Source organism: Macaca mulatta, chromosome 15 (assembly GCF_049350105.2).
Source record: "Macaca mulatta isolate MMU2019108-1 chromosome 15, T2T-MMU8v2.0, whole genome shotgun sequence".
NCBI classification, from domain to species: Eukaryota; Metazoa; Chordata; class Mammalia; order Primates; family Cercopithecidae; genus Macaca; species Macaca mulatta.
In genome coordinates this window covers 74,825,254-74,831,574 of record NC_133420.1, presented here as the reverse complement: position 1 = coordinate 74,831,574, position 6,321 = coordinate 74,825,254, and the positions used below count along the sequence as shown (strand labels likewise).

General features: G+C 36.1%; 1 protein-coding gene across 2 annotated transcripts; it reads left to right on the top strand.

Moving 5' to 3' along the window:
- Positions 1-399: 399 nt before the first annotated feature.
- On the top strand, positions 400-6,110 carry IZUMO3 (IZUMO family member 3). Of its 2 annotated transcripts, XM_015117588.3 has the most exons (7): positions 400-872; positions 1,010-1,084; positions 1,231-1,320; positions 1,532-1,549; positions 1,934-2,014; positions 2,451-2,541; positions 2,815-6,110. In XM_015117588.3, the coding sequence occupies exons 1-7, from the start codon at positions 488-490 to the stop codon at positions 2,951-2,953; spliced, it is 879 nt and encodes a 292-aa protein (XP_014973074.1). In that variant the 5' UTR covers positions 400-487; the 3' UTR covers positions 2,954-6,110. The 2 variants fall into 2 exon arrangements, with proteins under 2 accessions (XP_014973074.1, XP_014973075.2); XM_015117589.3 differs by lacking the exon at positions 1,532-1,549 and having other exon boundaries at positions 620-872.
- Positions 6,111-6,321: the final 211 nt, after the last annotated feature.

Genomic DNA, 6,321 nt, shown 5'->3' with positions numbered 1-6,321 from the left:
ATAGAGGAATCATCCTAGAGACAAATGTAACCTGAAATATAAGTTACTGTCTATTAAAATTACCAAATATTATTCTAGATAAATGCTCATTCCTTTATTCTCAATAATACTGCCACCAGTAGGGACTGGGACCTGCAAGCAACTCAATATTTTTGGCTTTTCTTGCCTCCAATGTGGAAGTAGACTTTGGGTTAAGCAATCTCTCAGGTTCTATAGGATCACTTCTACAACCCATCTCTGGTGATACACATCTCTGAAGGTCAGGAGGGGGTTTAAGAGTCTCATGAGGATGCAAGTCAGGGAGAGGGCTAAAGAAACACTTTTTTCTGAGACATCTCCCTGCAAAGAACTCTGCTTGTATGAGCTCAAGGCTTATCTATCTCTTGGTGTTCTACACTTAGAACTCAGGTATCGGCTCCCCAGCTGGCAGTTCCCTCTCCTAGAATGAAGGATAAGAATCAGTAAACAACTGAAGATCCTTAAGGAAATGAGATTGCCTGATAGTGGGATGGAGATGGGGGTGGGGGTTAAGTGGAGTCAGACTATCCAGGACAAGGCTCTCATTCCTGGATTTTTGAAGGAAAAGGAACTAAGTGAACTAGTTGCCAGGACAACCTGCTGTTGGGGAGCGGGGTTGAAGAAAGAAATGGGTGACCTGTGGTTATTCCTGCTCCTGCCCCTGTCAGCCTTCCATGGAGTCAAAGGCTGTTTAGAGTGTGACCCCAAATTTATAGAGGATGTTGGCTCCTTGCTGGCAAATCTGATACCCTCAGAAGTCCCTGGCCAAACTCAGCTGCTTGAATGGCAGATTAAGGAGATGATTAGTTTAAGCTTCAAGGTCTCCCACAGTGACAAGAGGCTTCGGGTGTTGGGTGAGGGAAGCTTGAGTTCCTGAGAGTCCAGGGGCTTAAATAGAGAAGGGAGGCAAGGAAGAGAACACCTGGGTCTACATAACTTGCTACATAGATATAATTATTCCCCTACATGTACCTTTACCCTTCCTCTCTAGCTGTTCAACAGGTTGTTAAGTTGAGAACATGGCTGAAGAATGAATTTTATAAACTGGGCAATGAAACATGGAAAGGTGAGGTACTGCTTCAATGTTAAAAGTCTGTATTGCTCAAGCAACCCTCAGAAAATTTGGCTGGAGAAAGCAAAGAACAAAACAGAATTAAGTTCTGAAGGGAAGAGCTACTTCTATTGTTTGATACCCCTTCCACTCCCTCTTAGGTGTCTTTATCTTTCAAGGCAAGCTTCTGGAGGTCCGCCAAAACCTGGAATCCAAACTGAAAGAATTACTAAAGAACTTCTCTGAAGTTGGTAATTAAAACTTTCTATATAACAGCACTGAAGTTATATGAAGGGAATAGAAAATGAGGGATAAGGGAAGAAATGCAAGTTCATAATAGAGTTATTTAGAATGGGTGGAGAGGCAACTGGAACTTAAAGGGTAAACAAAGACTACTTGGGTATAAATATGACAAACTGTAGCTGGTTTTAAACTCATTAGAACCTTCTGATTCTCTTCTAGCGTGTTCTGAAGATTGCAGTGAGTACAGTACATGTGATGCCTTGAGGTTTCAGCCCATATTTTCCCATCTCCTTTGCTCTATATGGCCCTATCTCTCCCACCTGTTACACTGGGAATCCAATTCCTAGAGCTGTGGTTACAAGGGGTAATGTCAATAATACCTGATAACAAAACCTAGCTCATGAAATCTCAGACACCCCACATATTTTGGAGGTACTAGGAGGCCTCCTAACATATGGTTTACAACCCATTGCCCCAGTATAAGCCAAGGCATCCTTTTCCCACTTTTTCCTAGAGATCTGACTTACAGATTTTGATCCACCAAGACCACACTTGGTGTATGACTAAGGAACTCTCGTGCCATGTCCTCTTTCTGATTATCTTTCTTTTCCTCTTTATCAGTTGTGGTTGAAGGTCCCATACTTGATTGTTGGATGTGTCTTCGCATAACCAACAGGTGCTTCAAAGGAGAATATTGTGGAGGTAACAAAGATTGTGGTATGGAATTTTGAAGGGACAGGGATCAAGGAGAAGGGTTGTTCACTGATTTATTCAATACATACTTGTAGAGCATCTTCAATGGAGGTCATGATAGTGTTACAAAATGGAACTAGCGTGTTGGGTGAAATTTTGACCAGTATAAATAATTTGGCACTGAATCAATTGAAAGGCTGAGAAATGAAGAGGCTAGGCTTGGAATGAAGAAATTAGGCTGGGAAGAATTTTTCTGACAGTTATCAGCAACAGTTTTGTAGAACCTAGGAGACTAAAAGTAATAAAGGTCAAAATAACCGTGGAAGAGTGATGAAGTAGTAAACAGGGCAAACTGAGGTTAAAAGAGTTTTCTATTCTGAGTAAATGTCCCAAGCTATTTCTCTTCTCCAAACTCACTTTCATATTTTCCTGTTTCTCCTTCCAGATGAGGATCCAAGGAAGGCTGAGAATCGAGAGATTGCTCTATTTCTCATATTGCTGGCAACAGTTGTAATACTGGGAAGTGCTGTGTTACTGTGAGTTTCCTCTCTCCAAATAAACACTGGGTCACATATTCCTTTTGCCAAGAGACTGCCCAAATTGCCTCTTTCCCCAAATGGAAATAAGGCAAAAGAAGTCATTTTAAATTCTGGGATACTGAAAGGAACAAAATGCAAAGTTTGATGGGATAATAGTTGGAACAAAAGGAAATGGAGAAGAATCCAGCAAAGGAAAATACATTGTATAATTGGCTTAAAGAATGGGGCTACTGATATTGAAGTTGGGATTATTTTCTTTTCCTACTCTAGATTCCATTTTTGCATCTTTCATCGGAGGAAAATGAAAGCAATACGAAGGTCACTAAAGGAATATTTGGAGAAGAAACTTGAAGAATTAATGGGGAATATAGATGAGGAGGAGGAGAAAGACTTTAGACTCAGAAAATAAACACATCAGCATGGACAAGAGGTCTTTCATGATTCTCTTAAGTGTTGACTCTAAGTACAAAACTAGGAGTTAAACCCTTTCTTGGTCATAAAGTCATAGTATTTTAAAACTGAAATAGAACTTAGAGTTTCTCTAGTGAAGATGCTTATTGATATCCCGAGATGATGGAAGTAATGAGAGAGCAAATGATTTGGCCAGAGTTGTACAGAAAGTAATGCTGGTATGTTGCAATGCATAGGAAAGATAATATGCTGAATAATAAACAATGCATCGTTAGTAACTCTCTTAATGGCTGTAACTAGGATAACTTTCACATTTCTAAGGCTGCTTTTTATTTTACTGTTTTGTTACTGTTTCATATTTATCATTAGGTTCAAGGTGGACAGTTTTCCTTAATACACAACATTTAGTCTTCATCCTTACACACATACACTCACACACAGAAAAAAAAAAAAGGCCCAAAGTATTAGTCCTGAGTAGCTGAGGTTTGCCCCAATTATTTCCCCCTGGATCTATGTTCCAAGGCCAAGCTGGATATGATAGTTTTTTAAATTATTTTTGGTTGTTTCCATTGAATACTTTTTTAGTATGTGTAGCACTCTAAATAGTGCTTTACATGTATTATCCATCTGAATTCTCACAACACCCCTATGGGTAACATTGCTATTATATCTGCTTTAGGGATGAATAAACAGAAGTATCTCTAACTCAAGGTCACACAGGTAACTAATCTAAGCTATGACAAACTCCACTCCTCTAGTGGCTGACCTCTGATCATCCAAACCATTTGATTGATATTGACAGCTATCAACATATAGCTATGGTACATTAATGGAGAGATAATTGTAGCTTTATTGTCTTTATACACTCTTCGTTACACAGTTAGAATGTGGCAAAGTCTGAAATAAAGTTGATGCCTGGTTAACTGTACAATTTGTGACCTTTTCACCCTATTTTGTTTCCTTTTATTCTGGAACTTATTTTAGAAGATAAAAACCATCATTTAGCAGCAAGAAATAGTTTCAAGAGTCCTGCTTCAGGGGTGGGTACAAGTATTTGTAAATCTTTCACACATAGATCTCTGAGTGCTTGCTTATAGTTGCTGTTATAATAATGAGATAAATGAGAATGCATTTGATGAGGACCTGAACCTAGATATCTCTCAAGTGCTAAATTTGAAATTCATGTAAAATTCCCAGATAAGAGTGTTGTCAGGCATCTACCATTTCCCAATGATTTAACGTTCATCTCCTCAAATATCTTGTTGAGATGTATTAACTTCATTCACAGTCTTAATTATTGTCTTTAAATTTTTTTTTCATTATAACTATATGCAAATGGAACAACATACTTTCTAGATTTTAAGATATTTTTGTTCTGTGGATATTTATTTATATACTTTATTTTATTTTATTACTTTTTATACATACATTTTATTTCATATACTTAAGGTATTAACATATTGGCTTGTTGTTCCTTTTCCCTTCTGCTGCTACTCCACACTCATCACTCCTTTCTAGCAAATGTTGGATAACAATTTAGGATAGATCTTTCATGTTTTTTGTTAAAGCCTAAATAATTAAAAGTAAATATACATACACATGAACACATTTATGGATGATTTTTTTTTTTGCAATTAAAACAATTATAAACACCTTTTCACATGTTGATTTTCGTACTTGCATACTTTGTGGAAATCATTTAAGTGATATAACTCTAATTCACTATTTTGGTAGTTATATACAACACCATAATGTGGGGGCACCATAATTATTCCAATATTCCTCTACTGATGGGAAATCTCTTAATGTTCCTTTATATTACTGTGCATAATTCTGCAGTAAATACCTGTGTACATATATCTCTACTTACTAATACTTTTATTTATAAGAAATCATGTTACAGAATTGGGATATCAAAAGGAAAGTTATATGTACTTGAAATGCGATGACTGTGACAGAAATGATGTAATAATTTGCTTGTATAACAGTAATAACCAATTGTTCATGTTTGCCACATCCCCACCAGCAACAGGTAATACAGCTCTTTTAAATTTTGCAGTCTGATAAATACAATAATCAATTTACTTATATCCTCTAGTGTGTCAGCATCTTTACACAGGATTCAGTGCCATTTGAATTAGTCCCACAGTGAGTTACCTATTCATATACTCTGCTAATTTTAATCTGAGAATTTTTTTCTGCCAATTTAAAAGAGGTTCTTCCATAACATAAATATTAACTCTAGCATCTCTTTTGCAGATGCATTTTTCTCCAAAGCTATCATTTGCCAGTTGAATATTTAAGGCGTTATTTTATCTATCTATACATCTAACCACTCTGGGTCTTTTTACCCATATCACATAAAATAAAAACCCATTTATTTTCACATATTCACTCTACAACCAACTACTTAATAAATTTGTTTTTTAATTTTATTTTAAAGTCTCTTGCATTTTATAGATATTCAGTCATACTTCAATCCAAAACAAACATTTTCTATTTTCTTTTCTATTAGTACCAGTCATTTTGCTTTTTTAATTCTAGTGTATTTGTAAGAATCTTAAGTCAGTCCTGAATAATAACATAGTTATTATTTCAGAAAGAATGAGAACTCTTTTTTTTTATTTTTTATTATTATTATACTTTAAGTTCTAGGGTACATGTGCATAACGTGCAGGTTTGTTACATATGTATACTTGTGCCATGTTGCTGTGCTGCACCCATCAACTCGACAGCACCCATCATCTCGTCATTTACATCAGGTATAACTCCCAATGCAATCCCTCCCCCCCGCCCCATAATAGGCCCCAGTGTGTGATGTTCCCCTTCCCGAGTCCAAGTGATCTCATTGTTCAGTTCCCACTCAATCATTATATAACTGTAAGTCTGTAAACGCAAATGCAGATAAAGTTAAAACATTAAGTAACTCTTAAGCAAACTGTAAATTATTATATTGGGATTATTTCACAAAACCTGAAATTATATTAGAACACCCATTATAGTTACTTTTTTGAGGTTAAAAAATTCTAGCCCTATGGAGAAGAATTTTAATGTGCAAGTGTCTTTACGTAATATCACTGCCTTGAGATGGTCAAATCTTAAAATCCTTCATGAACTGGTTATATTTTATAATAAATTAGGTCAATCCTTATCAGTAATATGATTTCTTTGTCTTCTTGGTCTCCAAATATACAAAAGATTGTCCAGGAACCAGAAAAAGAAATACCTTAGAAGATAAGAAAGTACCTAGGAAACTGTCACAAGGAAGAAAAATTTTCTCTTCCTCAAGCTTGCTTAGCTCTGTTAATAATCTCATTATCTCTTTTTGTGACACGCGATTTTATGTAAAAGAAACAGAAAGAGAAG

What these genes read in the sequence shown, in the direction of transcription:
- IZUMO3 (XM_015117588.3), top strand. Translation starts at nt 488, where the DNA reads ATGAGATTGCCTGATAGTGGGATGGAGATGGGGGTGGGGGTTAAGTGG. An exon ending in CAAGAGGCTTCGGGTGTTGG is followed by an intron (nt 873 to 1,009) that starts GTGAGGGAAGCT and finishes CTTCCTCTCTAG; the next exon opens with CTGTTCAACAGGTTGTTAAG. An exon ending in CTGGGAAGTGCTGTGTTACT is followed by an intron (nt 2,542 to 2,814) that starts GTGAGTTTCCTC and finishes TTCCTACTCTAG; the next exon opens with ATTCCATTTTTGCATCTTTC.